The following is a 17,415-nucleotide window of genomic DNA, read 5'->3' as shown; positions in this document are numbered from 1 at the left end:
AGATTGGTTTGAGGTGTTGAGAGGCATTTGGAAGGTCATTAATGTAGATGAGAAAGAGGAGAGGGCCAAGTATGCTGCCCTGTGGAACACCAATGTTGATGGGTAGGGTAGGAGAAATAGAATTATTCACAGAAACATACTGGAGCCTGTGAGTGAGGTAAGACTGAAGGTATTGGAGGGAGTGACCTCTGACTCCATAATGATGTAATTTAAGAAGTAGGTTTTGGTGGTTGACAGTGTCAAAAGCCTTACGTAGGTCAACAAATAAACCAACAGGGAACTCATTTTTATCAAGAGCTGCATGTATCAAGTTAATCATACTAATAAGTGCATCGTTAGTGCTTTTTTGGGGGTCTGAAGCCATATTGGCAAGAGCTAAGTATTTTGTGTTTGGCTAGATAAGAGTAAAGCTGCTTGTAGATTATGTTTTGATCAAATATCTTTGACAGGTTTGGCAGAATTGGTATAGGTCTGAAATTGTTGACATCAGTGAGATCACCACATTTATGGACTGGGGTTACTCTCGCTTTTTTAGAATACCCGGAAAGGTTTGGAGTTCAAGTGACTTGTTGTAGATCAATGCAATGGCAGGAGCTAAAAATCTAGATTTTTTTTTTTAAATTGGAGTTGGTATTTCAGCAAGGGCGCTAAACTTTGTTTTAATGGAAAGGATTATCTCAATCTCATATATATATATATATATATATATATATATATATATATATATATATATATATATATATATATATATTTCAAATAAAGTTAGATAAATATACACACTTAACAAAAGAATAGGGGTGGTAGGAGAAGACAATATCAAAGTGTTCAGTGAGGATCCACAAGGTCTTCTCTGAGTACTCTTTATTTTCTTCTCCGAGGCTATGGGTCCCTACACTTGCACCAGAGGTGGTACCCCTTCTAAGTATATATATATATATATATATATATATATATATATATATATATATATATATATATATATATATATATATATATATATATATATATATATATATATATATATGACAACACAAATCATCGATAGATACAGCGATAGCAGGCGGCTTGACGTTTGCGAGGCACTACACATCAAGAAGTCAACACCAGCAATCAACAGCCAATTATTGCACAACTATATTCTACCCACCTCAAGACTCCGCTCCAATATAGAAGCATCAAGAAATATGGACCAATAGGCTTTCTACAAACACTTCTATTCAATATCCATTGTTTCGTGTTCTGTCTTGTGTTGATGAAATTAATACCCTATTAATACCACCTCTTGTTCTGTCTTGTGTTGATGAAATTAATACCCTATTAATGCCACATCTTGTTCTGTCTTGTGTTAATGCCACATCACCCCTTCCACCTCACTCAAATGTAGATATAAAATCGGAGATGCGTAAGTTCTATTCAGTTGTGTATTTGTGAATTAAAGTCTTTGAAAATGTAATAAGTTTTACGAAACGCGCTCGTGTCGCGTCAGACTAGAAATAAAAATGAATTTTGGAGAATTGATTTTTGATTTACCTCCAACAGTAAAAAGAAATGTACGAAAGATTGAGAAAATTCGTGTTAGAATTATTAATCTTACTTTTTCGGTCATATATATATATATATATATATATATATATATATATATATATATATATATATATATATATATATATATATAAAGCTGCTTGTAGATTATGTTTTGATCAAATATCTTTGACAGGTTTGGCAGAATATATATAAGGTGTGAGGGGTGGTAGAGGAATATATTTACCTGAGGGCCTCTAATACTATAGTGGCCTCGACGAGGACAGGAAGCCGGCGGCTTGTTCAAGGTCCCCCCCTCCATATGATTGATGATTATAATGTAGTAGTATAGTGCCAGAAATGTTAGTATATAACCGAGTGGTGAAGGAATATATAGTGTAGTAAAATAACATAGATATACCAATAATATATTAGAGTGGTGTAAGTGTTCATATATATGTGTGTGTGGGAGTACAAATATAGTGTAGTAAGGTAGCACAGTGCTAGAGGTGTATTCATAACTAACAGTGTCATATATTAGCATATATATAGAGGTAGAGATTTTGTTATAAGAGTGTGTAGTGGTAATGAAGGAATAGGGTATTGGGAATCAGCGCTCTGTGGGTGGAGGTGTTGGCAATAGTGTTTAGAAGTGCAGTAGTGGAAGGTAGTGTGGTGAAGTTATTAGAATAATAATATACGTGCACCTACGCACGATGGCGTTGAGAGAAATAGTGTGTTTGAGGGGAAAAGGATTGTGGTAGAGGTGTTACATACAGGGAGAGAGAGAGAGAGAGAGGGGGGGATAGTAGTGATGATATGATGAAGGTGTTGGTAAGAGTGGGGGTGATTGTCGGGGGAGGGAGGGAGGGGGCGGGGGAGGCCGTCCATGTTGGCAGGCCTCACCCCGCCGCCAGTGTCCGTGTGTCAGTGGTCGCAGGAGGTTGTCACGCCCCTCCCCTCCATCCCCCCCTCCGTTACCTAGCTAACAAGTGGTTTAACGGGCCTTCGTCGCTTATATAAACACGGGATTATGCAAGCCATTAAGTGCGTTGTGGTGGGCGATGGGTAAGTTACTCCAGCACTGTGGTTTGTTGTGTGTGGTGGGAGTGAGCAGCCCTCCAGCCAGCCGCTGGGTGTGGGGGACCTACACTAGCTACACCCTCCCACCACTATCACACACACACTCTCCTCTCTACCTCTACACATCACAATATACTGTGGAATAAGAGCTTTAGAGGGCTAGTAACGCCCCCTGTCCGAGTGTGGGGTTATACTCTCGTGTTGTGGGCGGTGTGGGCGGCTCGTCACTTGGTGGGAGGGTTGATGGGGTTAATAGCTGAGGGTAATGAGTCAATATACACCACCCATATTGTGGCTTGTAAGAGGCTGCTGTGGATCTGTAGGTCAACATTGGCAGTAGTTTGGTCTGGACTCGTCTGGGAAGGTTGGTGTTGACGGCTGTTCTTGTATTGTTTGTAAAAGGGCAGATTAAACTTTGACATTATAGCATCCGTCTGCAGTAGGAAACTTGCAACAACTCTAGCATCAGACCCGTGTTCATAGTTCCCCCGGAGCTGATTAGTATTTACTGGTTTTAGGGAATAAGGTTCAAAACTTGAACCATGATATATAAACATAATGAATTATACATGCAACTCTTGCCAGAAATGTGCCAAAGGGAAGTAAGAAAGTACTTGTACTGTGTGGGTAGTTAATAAGTGGAATGTTCTGAAAGGAAGATTTGGAGGCCACTTGAATCCACAACTCTAAGGTCCAATTCACAAAGAATTTGAAAGTGAGAGTAGTTGAAACACAGCAGGTAGAAGGCTAGTAGGCGGGGCATAAAGAGGTAGACCTCGCTTCCCTGTAGACGGATAGGCAAGTGTATAATTTACAATATGCAAAGCTTGAACACCCTTTCCGACCTAAGGTTTGTTTATACACGCTTATTAGCAACAACCTGACGAAATGTATTTTGGTTAAGTCACGACAACATATTTGCTAGCTGTGGCATCGCTGATAAAAGCTGCTTGCTTTGAATTGCTGTGAAATGATTTTCCTAGTTGGGTTTTCCATTGTGACAAGAAGCGTGTGTAACTTGGGAAGTGCCCCTAGGACCTAGACATAAGAGACCATCCTCAGGATGCAACCCACAAGTTGCCCAACTCTTGGCTTCCTATGTACTGCTAGGTGAACAGTAGCATCGGGTGTAAGGAAACTTGCCGTGCTAGTAACTTAAACTAGTAAAATTAGTTAAGTGAGCTGGGCCAAACACTGCACCATAGTTTACTGTTATCTATCTATATCCCATGCCCATCCTGTTAGTAGTGCCCTGAAGTTCAGGAACTTAACCCCAGTATTTTTGCTTAAAGAGGCAAGTGGCAGTATTGATGAATTAAGTACTGTAATTATGGTGGGTTAATGTGTACAGTACATCAATGGTTTGTTTACCTATTTACAATTTGTTTAGGTTAAATATTAAGAACTATATCCATGTATGCTGTGGCTGACCATTCAGTCACATGAAAGGGTTGAGGAAAAATACTCGGTTTGTTAAGCTTAGCAATTAACACTGAAATACTGTGTAAATTTTGTCTATCATGCATCCTTTATCCAATTGCATAGCAGGCTCGGCTATTAAACCAAATTTTGTTGAACGAAATCATATATGAAGTGCTTCCAACACGCAATATAAAAGGAGTTCATTTTCCATGCCTAATTACAATACTGTACTGTTGATAATGCAGAAAATTGGAGAAATGTGGGTGAAAACAAATAACCCAAACCCCTACACATGAAATGTGACATTTTGATCCATCTTGGACCCTTATCAAATTGTCATTTTTTATTTCGTTGGAGGAGGGGGATTATTAAATGTTTTCTTGCTATGAAGCTCCCTGGCATTTTGATCTTGCACATCATTTGTTTCAATTATAAAACTTTTAATTTAGTTGCGAGCTTGAAAATAGTCACATGAAAGGGGCCATGACAGCTAGTATTAACTAGTATTTTGGTCAAATTCAGTGAAGCCACCTGCTCTAACTTGCTTCTAGCCAAACGTAAACTGATTCATTTATACTTAATCTAAAAAGACATGCCTAAACTTGTTTAACTTAAGTAAACCTAATCTACCTAGTCTTATCTCGTCCAGTATAGTATAATTGGCTGGAATGACTCGGCAGTGTAGCAACTCGTTTTGATAGTTGTCATGCTGTACCAATATGCTTTCCCTCTTCCCAGCATACTACACAAAGGTGTAAAATTGGTTAAGGTTGTCTGAACTGTGCTAAAAAAAAAAAAAAAAGTCAATGCTGTTTGGAAAGTGTGGTGGCTCTTTTAGCCACTTTAATTAGAACACATGTTCTTGGATGTATATACATACTGTACTGTATTAACAGCAAACGTTTTGGTTTGCTGCTGGTAAAATTTTTTGGGTAAAAAAAAAATAGTAAATTGTGATTTACTGTAGCCTAGGTTGTATAGTACAGTACTTTTATCTGGATAGCCTACCCTGATCATGGAATTTATGCATATGAATTTGAATATCAATAAAATACAGTAAAGCAATTGAAACACATTTGGAATCAACCGAGTTGATTAATTTGAGTGGGTTGAACTCAACCCACACGCATGAAAATGAAAGTGGGGATTTGATAAGGGGTCCAGGACAAGCCGAAACATTTCATTTTCACGTGGTTCAGTTATTTGTAATATAACAAGTTTGTATGTTGGTTTTTGTAATATATGAAGTTTGTGTTTACATAAATTACAGTACTGTAGCGTATGGGGCATTTTGTTATAAGCAGTGTCCATGTCAATCGGTTTAATTTCTTATGCAAGTGGAACAGGACAAAATAGAATGTCAATTTATATTGAAGGGATAATGGTTACTGTTTGGTGGAGACTAGTGCAGGTAGCTCACAACAGATTGGTCTTGTGTGTTGCTTTGGTTTATGGCCAAGTAGGCTTCCAGGCCCAGATACTAGGAAAGCATTGCAGATGCTTTTAGCATGAACTGCTTGGACATCTAATGTGAAAAAAATTAGATTTACCAATACAGGGTTAGCAAATTTCCCCTTTGAATAACCTTTGGTTATTTGTACTGTAACGGCAAATAGTGGTCAGTTCATACCACTTTATTTAAAATGCAGCACTATTTATATTTCCTGAACTTGTATGTAAAGCTTTTCTGCAAACATTGATGGATCCTATTAGATTGGCATTGATATTAATGTACAATTCCATAAATTAGAGGAGTTCACAGGAATTCACATCGGAACCACTTATGGGTATTAAAAGTACTGTACAGTGGTACCTTCGTTTTCGTAGTTAATCAGTTCCCAGAAACGGTACGAAAACCGTAACTCTGAAAACTGAAACGAATTTTCCCATAAGAAATACTGTACAGTAAATTGAATTAATCTGTTCCACACCCCCCAAAAATATTAACTAAAAAGTACATTTTATACAGAATAATACTCTTAGGTACCTTACCTTATGGAGGACTCTTGTTGGCGTATGGAAGACAGTGAGAAGGGTAAGGAGGAGAGGTGTTAGTGTTTAGAAGGGGGAGTCCCCTTCCATTATAACAGCAGTGATGACATTTGTGGGGTACTCTTTTACGTTTTGCAGGCATACCACTAGGACCTGGTTGTGGTTCACTTCTTGCTTGTCTTACTAAGAATCTGTCTATAGACACATTTTTTTCTCTACTTTTTAACACTTGTCTGTAGTGAGACATCACATTGTCTCGCTATGAATGATCTCTTGTTTTTCCGCTATCATCCTCACAACTATTGTCTTAGGTTGAACATTGCCACTGACTTTTTTGGAAGTGTGATTTATAATAATAACTTTTATGTTCAGAAATAAAAAAAAACATAAAAACAATGAAATTCTTCAAAGAATCCAAGCGCGATCATCAGTAGGCAGGAGACACTGGTAAACTGAAATGCCATGCTTGCGGTGGACCAATACGTGTATAAACAAACTACGACCACTGAGGCAAACTAAGACTACCGAATCGAATTTCTCTTAAAAATTTATCATGAGAACCGAAAACTGAGAACCTAGGTTCTACTGCTATTCTCAATATTCACATCTCTTATCTTGTAATGTAATTGTTAACCTGGTACTGTACTCTTTTTGACTAATTACCTCAACATTCAAATGTAAATAAAAATAGCGCTGAGCCTACTACATGAATTTTCCTATTTGCCTAAGTATGCTCCTCAACCGACAGCACTTTTGATCTTGTCAAGTGGTATGGTATAGATATTATGCATTGAAATAGCTTTTGTATTAAACTAATTTTGTAATTACTATAGGCTACTCCCATTCTTATAATAGTTTAGCACCTATTCAGTATTGTAAATTTCAGATTTGACATAAGCGTACTGTTATTTAACTTTTCTGTGGGTACTCATCACTTTGCATTGGAAAAAAGTTCTCAACTGAACCAGACAGCCTGGGTGAACGATAGACAGCGGGTTGCATAAACAAGTTGAAGTTAGTAATGTCACTAGTGGTGTACTCCAGGGCTCTGTTCTGGGGCTTTGATTATTCACAAGTCGTCAACCTAGATGTTTGTTTGAACAGTAATACTGTATCTAGAAAATTTCCAGTTGACATGAAAGTGGGGCAAATGGTGAACTTGAATGACTGTAAAACTCCAGAAAGACCTTGACATACTGTAGAATTGGTCAGAAAGTGACATACAGTTCAACCTAGATACAATACTTGCAAAGTTCTAAATTTGGGAAATGACAGTGGCACCATCTACTAGAGGAATGATGCAAAATTGGGCAAATTGAAAGAAACAAAGAAAGCTGTGCAGCACTATATCAATGTGAGTAACAAAGCAAATGGAATGCTTGGGTTAATGATCAAAAGCATCAGCCATTAATGTACAGACGTGCTCCTGCAATTATATATGCCCTTGGTGAAACCCCATGTGGACTGTACGGTACTTTGTCACCGTATTAGTGAACATGGATACTCTTGAAAAGAGAATGCAAGTTGACCCGACTGATAAGTGGTACTTTATTTGGAATTTCCCTTATTGCTTGATCTGCAATCTTTGGAGGACAGGGTACAGGGAGATATGATAAAGTGGATGAGGGGTACCAGCAGGGAAGATATGGGTTAGATTTTGAAAACTATCTTACCTAACCTAACCTAACCTGTAACAATGGTCAAGCATTGAAAAAATTCAGATTAAGAAAAGATACAAGGAAGTGCTGGTTTGGTAATGAGTGGGGGTGGGTTACCAGCCAATACTCCATGATAAGACACATGGTGAGGGTTGATTGCACCACCCCACCACCCATAATTGGCCACCAGACCCCGCCAAGGTGGCATTCTATTTGCATTTTTTAAGTAACGTTATAATTTCTTGGAGAGGGTTTTCACTCTCTCCTGGGGGTTATTAGTGAAAGTTAGATACTGCTTATTTCGATCAGTATTCAACTGATACTCGATATACTGAGGACTTTCCCATTGGTAGTGTTTACCAAGAATAGCAAGAGTTAATCACTGCCATTAATTATTGTTAAAATGTCACCAGTCTTGCTTTGCTGATGAAAACCTGTAGTTCTTAATAAATATAAAAGGAAATGGTTTTTATTGTACATACCTATTTATGCTAATGAGTGCCTTGATACCTGCTTGATGGGGGTTTTGGGAGTTCTACACCCCAAGCCCAGCCCGAGGCCAGGCTTGACTTGAGAGCTTGGTCCACTAGGCTGTTGCTTGGAGCGGCCCACATAGTTTTCCATTTTCAACATTAGTCTGGGCTAAAATTGGAACACGTTCTCATCTTCTGAGTAATGCAGTTTGCATACTGTACTTTTAGGTAATCACAGCAGTTCATATGCTTTCACTGAATTGGTCTGAACTAAGATCCTATTTTTTGCTTGGAAATTTTGGCAGCCATAATATGTGAACATGGAAGGGTATTTTAAATTAAAAGCTAAAAGTTCATTGGAAAGTGGACACAGTATGGTACAGTATATGTAAAATTATTTGCTTACTTCCTTCAATATTTGCTGGAGGAATTTAAATTCAACTTGTGGAATAACAGGTTAAGTAGGGTGATGGCTATTCAATTTCCTGTCAAACATAATGCAAAAAAGTCAAAGATAATAAAGTGCAAGCACAGTAAAAAGCTCTGTATTGCAGGGGGCACATCCTTGTGCCATTGATTTCTCTCATATTAGATATAGACAAATACAAATCACATCATGTCATCTTTTGCTGATGACAAAAATTGACATGAAAATTACTTGTATAAAAGACAATAAATATATATATACAGGCTGTTAATAAAGTTGTCGATTGGGCAGCTTAAAATAACATGTTTGTGTTAAATTCCAGTTACTTAGGCATGGACAAAATTAAGACTCGTTAAAAATTACAGGGTACAAGACAATTAGATCTACCCATAGTAGGAAAGCAACATGTAAGGGATGTGGGAATAATGATGCCCTAAGTTGACCAGACCACACACTAGAAGTTGAAGGGACGACGACGTTTCGGTCCGTCCTGGACCATTCTCAAGTCCAATGATGCCCTAACATTCAGGGAGCATAATCGAGCAAATCATGTCGGTTAGAAAAATGATACGATAGATTGAGAACTTTTAAATCCAGGCATACCATCACAGTGCTTGTACTATTTAAATCACTTGTGTTGTCACACCTTGAGTACTGTTTGATACTTCTCTTGTAGAGCAAATAAGCATTTAAGGTACACTACCAATACTGTATATCCACTCTTGATGCCATTAGTGGCAGTTTAGTCTTCAGAGCAGAAGAGATTGCTAAAATTGAGGGAATAGGGGAAAATATATACGGCATGCATAGACACGATAAAGCACCTAAATTATTAGGACCATCTCAAAGCTCTCAAAATGTACTCCCTGGAAAGGAGACAAGAGGTGTATCACATAATAAACATGTGGAAAATACTGGAAGGCAAAGTCCCAAATTTGCACAATAAAATAACATACTGGATTGAACAATATGGTAAGAAATGCAGAATAGAGCCAGTGAAAAGTATATTCCATAGGACAATCAGAGAACACTATCAACATAAGAGGTCCTCAGTAGTTCAGAAACATCCCAGCAAGTATAAGAAATAGTGCCAGAACAAAAGTGGAAGTCTTCAAGAAAAAAGTAGATGGTTTCTGAAAGAAGTGCTGGTCAAACCAGAATATGGTGGATATGTAAGCCTGCAAGCTGCTCAAAGCAACAGCCTGTTGGATCATGCACTCTTAAGTCAAACCTGGCCCCAGGCTGGGCTTGGATGTAGGACTTCCAGAACCCTCGCCAGGTAAGATCCAGCTTTAAAATTTTTGTCTGTGCTTTTGTCTGTGTAAAAACGCTTGTCTGTGCCTTTCATATTCCTACCGACATTTATTATAAAACTGGAAAGAATATAAAAGCCATACACTGCAAATAATGGCATTGAGTGGATTTATTGGCAGTGTACCATAAATACTTATTGGTTCTACAAGAGAATATCACACTGAGTGTTGGAAACTGTTTTAAAATGTACTGTACAGTGCACGTCATCTTTCTTGATATGGAAACGTGCATAAATTTTTGTAAGGTGGGTAAATTTTGTGAGTAAGGTGAGTACTTCACCAGGATATACTGGATGTTGAACTTTGTTACCAAGGACAGAACAAGAAGCCAGGCACAAAAATTGCTACATAGTAATCATAGGACAAGATGTCTATTTGTAAATAGTTTAATCTGAAATATAGTTAGTCTTCATTTAGGCATTTACATATAGAAACTTGATATCCTTTGTTATATGTACAGTACTGTACTGTATTCAAATTTACATTTTATAAAAAATATGAAAATTGAGCAGTGTACTGTTTTATTAGTTGTAATTGACTATTACATACATATTAAGATAAAGCACTGGTATGAATTGCTCGATCTATAATTTATTCAAAAGTAGAAAAGTACTAAATTTCCTAACCATAGTAGCCCACATTGTGCTACAAACTCGCTTAGTGTACTGTACTATTTAGAATTATATCTCCATCCATGGCATTTCTCATCACCACCTTTCCCTGTTATATATTCAGTAGTCATTACCTGACTAATTGTGAACTCGGATTACTGTACTGCAGTTTTGGAATGTTTACCAGTACTACAGATACTAGTTTTATTTCTTTTAACATTAACTATTCATCTTGTAACCTAAAATTTCCTACAAATTCTTTCTTGGCTTTAAAACTTTTCTATAATGCAATGTGAATTAGTAGTTTTATGTCTAGTGCCAATTACCAAAACCTGTAGTATCACAATTCATTGTATAATCATGTATATAAATAATATAACTTGGTGGTATTCAGACACGATTTGAAATTATTTTAATTTTAACCTCGGTTTATATTGAAGCATACTTTGTACATTGTAAACATTGGGTATAACAGCTTAATTAAGGACAGAGCTTAGTGATAAAAGATTCGCTTTCTAAAGTGATCTCTGGGTAAACCCAGTCATGAGCATATTGCTTTGAAGTATTGTTGAAGGTTTTCTGTTTTCAAGCCGCTTTAATAATACACTATTCTGTGAGGTTATCAGTCATTGTGGTCTGTTAGTGTGTTCATTGCACACCAGCTTGTGTGGAAATCTTTGTGGCCTTGATGTGAACACATACAGCTGCCTCATCTTGCATTTATACTGCACAAGCTGGAAGCATTGTCATTTCCTAAGCCACTAGGTATGCTAGCAATTGAGGAGGAATACAGATAGGGTAATTACTCTATAAAAGTATTAAAACTTTTAGCATCTTTAGCAGATTAGTCATAAGTGGTTGACCTTTCTGCTAATTAAATCTGAATAGGTACAATACTGTAATTATCTAGAGCAATGAATTTTTTTTATAAATTTACAAGTTGCTTATTAATTTTCAAGGCAAATTGACTTCTGGTGTTAAGTACTGTAGAATGTTTAAGCTCAATGTATTGTTTCAACAAGTTAAACTTCAGTAGGACCACAGCAAGTTGAAGAGTTGGTAGTGAGACTTAATGTTGACCAGACCACACACCAGAAGGTGAAGGGACGACGACGTTTCGGTCCGTCCTGGACCATTCTCAAGTAGATTGTGAATTTCGACGAAACGTCATCGTCCCTTCACCTTCTAGTGTGTGGTCTGGTCAACATATTTTAGCCACGTTATTGTGACTCATTGCCTGCATGAGACTTAATGGTTGTAGAAATGAAAGTAAGCAAGCAGGCTAGGTTAGTCTGTCATGAAACCTGTTTCTACAACTTTTTTCAGTTATTCTAATTTATTTAAATGATTACATGATTTAATGTTGATTTATAACTACTGGCAGTTCAGTACTGTGCAATACTTGTATATCCCTTCTCACTCAAACTGATCAGCACAGTGACAGCTTAATTTTGTATATGGTCTGCATTAATTCACGTTGGTCTAAATAGATGGGCACTTCGTTCACTCCATCTGCAAATTTCCAGTTTTGTTGTATTCCTTCAAAGTGTTGTGTAGTCAGTATGTTGGAGTCGGTGTAAAATTTGTTTGGGGAAAAATTAGTTTAACTGTTTGTCATTCTACTGAAGCTGTGCCTCTTAGCAAAAATGTTAGTATTTCATTTTGAGAGAAATTACCTTTAACATTGCAATAAACACACCTTTGTCATAAAAAATTTGCTATTTTAATTGTTAGTGTGACTACAGTATATCTAACAATGTTAATATTAAAATCTGTGCACAAGACCATGATAGAAAAATCCTTAAGTTAGAGAAAATGTAGGGTGAGATAATGTGACATTGTCCCCAGACACACCCAGAGCCTGTCTCATAATGGTGTTAAGTGTTAGTAGGTGGTGGCATGTCAATTGAGTATGCAACCTTGAGGCGTGTTAAGGTGGGTGGCTATGGTGATAAATGGGTTTGGTGATAAGATGGAGAGGTGTACAAAACATTGTGTGAAAAAGGTCTTGTGGGTGTAGCAAATCTTCCAGATACATGAAAGGTTAAAAATACCCAGATGAAGAGCTTCTTTTACAGGAATTTTTTTTTTAATAATTCTGCTCAGGTTTCAGAAGAAAATACTATACAGTATAGCTTTTGGGGAGTTGAGTAACCTTTATAATTTGTATAGAATTTTGTGACTGAATATTGTAGTAAATTATTAGTTGTGGCTACAGTATTTAGTTGTTCTCCCTCCCTCTCTCCTTTCCTTCCCACTATTTTTCCATACCCTTCCTCTTTTCTTCTGTTCCCTCCCTGCCCTATTCTGTGCCCTCCCTCGCATCGTAATAAAAATATTATCCACTAACCTGATGTTTTGTACTATAATACTCTCTCTCTCTTACCCCCCCCCCCCCCCCCCCCTCCCTGATATCCTGTATCCAACCTCTACATGTAACACCACCTTACAGTGAAAGGAATGAGTGGAGATTGTTCCCGGATTACCGTGAGGGCAGTGGAGTGTAAAGCCCCTCTTTTGGCCAGAGGATATGAGGCAGACTAAGTGTGTGTTTCATCCTTTAGGGATAAGCCCTGTTCTAAAGCTGGTGTATCAAGTGTTGGGGTCTTGTATTCTTATTAATGGAAAAGTAGCAAGTAATTGAGATTGTGATGCAAGGAAACATAGCACGAGGTGAGGGTTGGTGGTGCTTTGTGTGTATGAAAGCCAGCATATGTCTCATCAGTGGGCACAACCTGCTGTGAAATTTGTATATTGACAGTAATTCAATTCTCTTTGGGAACGACCATAGATCCAAAGTAGATGTAATTCAGTGAGTGCATTCCTAAACCAAGGTGCTCTTAATTTTTAATGACTATCACTACTAAAACTTGCCCAGCACACCTTGCAACCAATGCTGGTGTTGGTTAGTCCTGGTCAGGGAACGATTAATGCACCTGATCCTTAACTGCTGACTCCTCACCCAGCAGTATTTAGCACTCTGGTTGTGAACTGATTGGCAGATCGTGTTTAGTAAAAACTAATTGGGCAATGCCAAAGATGAGCTGTTGGAAAAGATCTCTTAAACCTACTAACTAGTGTAGTCAGAGAAGTTATTGGCTCCTCGTCCCTCCTGCATTAAAAAATAAAAATAACGGAATGGAGTCAAGAGATTCTCTAATTTATGTAGCCTAAAGAAGCCCAAATATTAGAAGTATTTCCATCGTTTGTTATGAATACAGTACTATTTTAGTAAGTTAACATACTGTACTAGTATCTAAGGTAACGGCTGAATCCTAGAATATATCTAGAAGAATAACAGCTGGATCCTGGAATAGTGATGGTGTGCTGACAGTCGGAGCCCGGAACGTATCAAGAATGATGCATGAATTATCCATAAAATTTAGCACTCGGAAGAACTAGAAAATGTCAAGAAGCCTAAAAATGAATGTAGACTGTAACTGCTTTTTAACGTTGTCAGCACTTGTGCCCTTAACCAGGTAACAAAATATCGGTTGTTAAATGAGATGAATGACTTGTAGGTAGCTACAGTTGTGCATATCCTTGTTGAATGTCCTGATTTCCAGGACGAGCGTGTCTTGCTTTCCGACCGTCCCTCGCGGTTACTTGTCCCTCGATAGAATTCTAGGTGAATCGGATACTTTTGATATCGTTCGCCTTATGCTTTCTTGTTCTCGTATTGGCATTCTTGGTGATATTTAGCGCCCTCTGATTATTTCGCACTTTGATGGTGCTACATAGCCTTCCCGGTTTGGTGCCTTATTTTGATAATTACCTTACCTTGTAGGTAGCTAGGTGTTAAATTGTCATCCGCACTTCCGTGGAAATAAAAGCTCCATTCACCTACAGCCCATCGACTGGGCCATGTCACCGACAAAGCCCAGTCGATAGAGCTTCGGCCTCCCATGCGTGGGGTCCACGGTTCGAGACCCATACAGCCCAGGTGAATGGAACTAGGCATTATCTTGGTACTGTTGAGCCACAAAGTCTTGTATCCTCTGGATTGATTACTTGTTAATAAATGAAGCAGAGATTTTACCCTAAAGGTAATGTTTGGTGCCAGCGACTTGGTATACAAAATTATTTCTCAACCAATTATTAAATCAGATAAACCCTTTCGCTTCTGATTCCCTCTCCGATGCACTCCCAACTCTACAGATCATCCGATAGAGCACACTCATGCCCGTCATCTTGCCTTTCTGCGTGGGGCTAACAAATTGCCTCTAGTTTCGCGGTAAGGGTCAAGACCTCGTAAGAGGTTCTGCCAGTATTGCTGTTTTTGTTATAGATTCAGCTACTCGGAACAAGTTCCAAGTAGCAGGAGCTATGGTGAGCCCGTAGTGGACTTACCTGGCACAGAAGCGGGGCAGTAACTTCAGTATTGCTGCGAGGGACTGCTGCTTTATATTAAAGATCACCTGGAGGGTGGGAGGCAGCGCGCGCTGTGTTTGTTTACCTGAGCAACTCTCGCTTGTTTGGATCTCCCTGATTGCCTCGGCCGCTCTACCTGCTTCCCTTAGGATTCCACCTCGCCCCACCCTTTACCATCAACCACCACCCATCCCCACCTACCCATCCCATTCCATGGCAACACACCACCCAGCTCCAGACGCCAGGTCGGAGGCGCATGTTTTTTTTTGTTTTAGTTCATTTATTATGCGCCCATAACCATCCGGTGAGTAGTAGTGCGAAAAGTATGAGGCACATAATGGGCTCAGGAATTTAACTCCAATATTCGTTTAACAGAATTGATGAAGTTGGGTAAACTTTTAACATAGGCATCTACAGTCAATTCAGTTTTGAATAGTTTAGCTTAGTTTTCCGGAAAGTTAAGTCACTTAATAGGTTCAGAAACAGAGCTGAATAGTCTAAGAGTTGGCTCTATATTCTAAGCAATATATAAATATGTGGTGTACTAGTTAGGGGTTTTATTGGCTTTAATTTGTGATGGTTACAAGAGTAGACATCTAGGTACAGTACTGTAGCTAACATTACGGTACATGTCCATGAGATTGGCAAGTAAGAAACTTTCCGGCAGTGCAAGCTTAGTGTGTGAAATGCTTGTGTGTTTTAAAGAAACGAACAATGTTGGGATGGTGAAGCTGGGGGCGCAGCATTCGTATACATGCGTGCACTCGAACATTGCATGAATTTATAGCGTTCGTGTACAGTGGAAGTGCAGTACTCCTGGTAGCATTAGTCTAGCAAGATAATGAGATTATGCTTATCTGATAGCACTGTTCATGGCCTACATCACTCTCTCAATTTCCACCTTTCTGCACCCCCACCTCGTCATTCAATAAGTACATTCTTCCTGCCCCTCTTGGATACGTTTTATGGTCCTGCTCTGTAGTGTTATTAAAAGATGTGCTCCTAATAATGTTGCTCCAGGTGTGTGTGTGCTTGTTAACCTTACTTTGTATTCCTCCATTACTAACGAAGTTTAAATTGATTACTAATAATTGGGTTAAGAACTACAATAAATGTGTTACTTAAATTGAAAGTAAGCTAACGAAGAAAATGGATGGGGAAATCTAAAATAGAAATTGTCGAAGGGTGGGTCTCTTCGGGAAGACATTGTTTACCGTCTTGTGGAAACTGGTTGTTGACGTCCTATGTATATGGGAAGGGAGGGGGGGGAGGGTAATGTGGTGTGTTGACGTCTGTGTACATGGGAGGGGGTGTGGGGTGTGTTGACGTCTGTGTACATGGGAGGGAGTGTGGGGTGTGTTGACGTCTGTGTACATGGGAGGGAGTGTGGGTGTGTTGACGTCTGTGTACATGGGAGGGAGTGTGGGGTGTGTTGACGTCTGTGTACATGGGAGGGAGTGTGGATGTGTTGCCGTCTGTGTACATGGGAGGGAGTGTGGGTGTGTTGACGTCTGTGTACATGGGAGGGAGTGTGGGGTGTGTTGACGTCTGTGTACATGGGAGGGAGTGTGGGTGTGTTGACGTCTGTGTACATGGGAGGGGGTGTGTTGACGTCTGTGTACATGGGAGGGAGTGTGGATGTGTTGCCGTCTGTGTACATGGGAGGGAGTGTGGGTGTGTTGACGTCTGTGTACATGGGAGGGAGTGTGGATGTGTTGACGTCTGTGTACATGGGAGGGAGTGTGGGTGTGTTGACGTCTGTGTACATGGGAGGGAGTGTGGGTGTGTTGACGTCTGTGTACATGGGAGGGAGTGTGGGGTGTGTTGACGTCTGTGTACATGGGAGGGAGTGTGGGTGTGTTGACGTCTGTGTACATGGGAGGGGGAGTGGATGTGTTGACGTCTGTGTACATGGGAGGGAGTGTGGGTGTGTTGACGTCTGTGTACATGGGAGGGAGTGTGGGTGTGTTGACGTCTGTGTACATGGGAGGGGGAGTGGATGTGTTGACGTCTGTGTACATGGGAGGGAGTGTGGGTGTGTTGACGTCTGTGTACATGGGAGGGAGTGTGGGGTGTGTTGACGTCTGTGTACATGGGAGGGAGTGTGGGTGTGTTGACGTCTGTGTACATGGGAGGGAGTGTGGGTGTGTTGACGTCTGTGTACATGGGAGGGAGTGTGGGGTGTGTTGACGTCTGTGTACATGGGAGGGAGTGTGGGTGTGTTGACGTCTGTGTACATGGGAGGGAGTGTGGGGTGTGTTGACGTCTGTGTACATGGGAGGGAGTGTGGGGTGTGTTGACGTCTGTGTACATGGGAGGGAGTGTGGGTGTGTTGACGTCTGTGTACATGGGAGGGAGTGTGGGTGTGTTGACGTCTGTGTACATCGGAGGGAGTGTGGGTGTGTTGACGTCTGTGTACATGGGAGGGAGTGTGGGTGTGTTGACGTCTGTGTACATGGGAGGGAGTGTGGGTGTGTTGACGTCTGTGTACATGGGAGGGAGTGTGGGTGTGTTGACGTCTGTGTACATGGGAGGGAGTGTGGG

The 17,415-nt window shown here is 39.7% G+C and overlaps 1 protein-coding gene across 1 annotated transcript in view; it reads left to right on the top strand.

The window, feature by feature from the left end:
* Window positions 1-2,428: 2,428 nt before the first annotated feature.
* Window positions 2,429-17,415, top strand: part of LOC123755829 (ras-related protein Rac1) — an 88,928-nt gene continuing 73,941 nt past the window's right edge. Inside the window, exon 1 of the mRNA XM_045738686.2 lies at window positions 2,429-2,589. Within this exon, the coding sequence (XP_045594642.1) occupies window positions 2,555-2,589 (35 nt within the window). The 5' untranslated portion in view covers window positions 2,429-2,554. The remainder of the gene's footprint in view (window positions 2,590-17,415) is intronic.

The sequence above is a fragment of the Procambarus clarkii genome, chromosome 43 (assembly GCF_040958095.1).
Source record: "Procambarus clarkii isolate CNS0578487 chromosome 43, FALCON_Pclarkii_2.0, whole genome shotgun sequence".
In the NCBI taxonomy this organism is placed as follows: domain Eukaryota; kingdom Metazoa; phylum Arthropoda; class Malacostraca; order Decapoda; family Cambaridae; genus Procambarus; species Procambarus clarkii.
Note: the sequence above shows the minus strand (reverse complement) of the source record. Positions and strands in the feature narration are given on the sequence as shown.